General features: G+C 53.1%; 1 protein-coding gene across 1 annotated transcript; it reads right to left on the reverse strand.

Moving 5' to 3' along the window:
• Positions 1 to 256: 256 nt before the first annotated feature.
• On the reverse strand, positions 257 to 1,241 carry LOC107680347 (heterogeneous nuclear ribonucleoprotein A0-like). Its single transcript, XM_016476205.1, has one exon. The coding sequence runs from the start codon at positions 1,167 to 1,169 to the stop codon at positions 267 to 269; it is 903 nt and encodes a 300-aa protein (XP_016331691.1). The 5' UTR covers positions 1,170 to 1,241; the 3' UTR covers positions 257 to 266.

Raw genomic sequence — 1,241 nt, forward strand, 5'->3', positions numbered from 1 at the left:
CATAAAACGAGAGAAATAAATGATATCTAATATATATATATATATATATATATATATATATATAACAGAACACGTCCTAAAACTAAAGCTGGTCGAGCAAGTCAGGTTTCTGGGAAGAGATCTTCTTCCTACCTGTTAAGAATTGAGGTCTTTAAGGTATGCTTTCACAGTGTCCGCCATCTCTTGCATGGCCGGGTGAATGAGCCCAACGTGGAAACCGAGAGAGAACCTAGGGGGACAGCTTTCCGAGTCTTTCCCAACCCGCTTTAGTAGCCTCCGTAGCCACCCCTGCCGTAACCAGGCCCGCCGCCACGGGTGTAAGGGGCTCCCCCTCTGCCGGCGTACGTGTTTCCACCCTTCATGGGCCCGTAGCCGGAGGACTGCTGGCCGTATCCGCTGCCAAAGTCACTGTAACCGTTACCACCGCCATAGCCTCCCATCTGTTCGCCGTAGCCTCCTCCGTATCCTCCTCCATAGCCGCCGCCGTAGCCGCCATCACTGCCGCCGTAGCCTCCGCCATAGCCACCTCCGTAGCCTCCTCTCCCGCCACCGAAGCCATTTTGATTACGGCCCATACCTCTTCCTCCTCCTCCTCTCCCCCTGCCGCCCCGAACTCCACCGGCGGCCTGCATCTCTTGTTTCGTGAGCGCTTTTTTCACCTCCACTTTGTGCCCGTTGATCATGTGGAACTTGAGCACGACGGCTTTGTCGGCCGAGTCGTTATCTTCGAAGTGGACAAAGCCGAACCCACGCTTCTTACCGGTGTCTTTGTCGGTGATAACTTCGGATTTCTCGATCATACCGAACTGAGAGAAATACTCGGTGAGGGTGTGCTCCTCGATGTCTTCTTTTAGGCCCCCGATGAATATCTTCTTGACTTTGGCGAGAGCTTCGGGCTTCCCGGCGTCTTCCCGAGCCACGGCTCTCTTTAGCTCTACGGTTTTACCGTCTACCACATGTGGCCTGGCGGCCATTGCTGCATCAGCCTCCTCTGCGGAGGAGTAGGTTACGAAGCCGAAACAACGAGACCGCTGAAGTTGATCGTTTTGGACAACCACGCAGTCGGTTAGTGACCCGTACTGTTCAAAATGAGCGCGGAGGCCATCGTTAGTTGTTTGGACGTTCAGGCCGCCAACGAAAAGTTTGCAAAGCTGCTCCATTCCTGACATATCGTGCTGCTAGACCGCTGTAACGAGTCAACTGTTAAGAAAAGGCCTTTTTTTTTTAAACGACTGTCGTCA

The sequence above is a fragment of the Sinocyclocheilus anshuiensis genome, unplaced genomic scaffold (assembly GCF_001515605.1).
Source record: "Sinocyclocheilus anshuiensis isolate Anshui unplaced genomic scaffold, SAMN03320099.WGS_v1.1 scaffold1442, whole genome shotgun sequence".
NCBI classification, from domain to species: Eukaryota; Metazoa; Chordata; class Actinopteri; order Cypriniformes; family Cyprinidae; genus Sinocyclocheilus; species Sinocyclocheilus anshuiensis.

Coding starts and splice junctions, on each gene's coding strand:
- LOC107680347 (XM_016476205.1), bottom strand. CDS start 1,169: ATGTCAGGAATGGAGCAGCTTTGCAAACTTTTCGTTGGCGGCCTGAAC.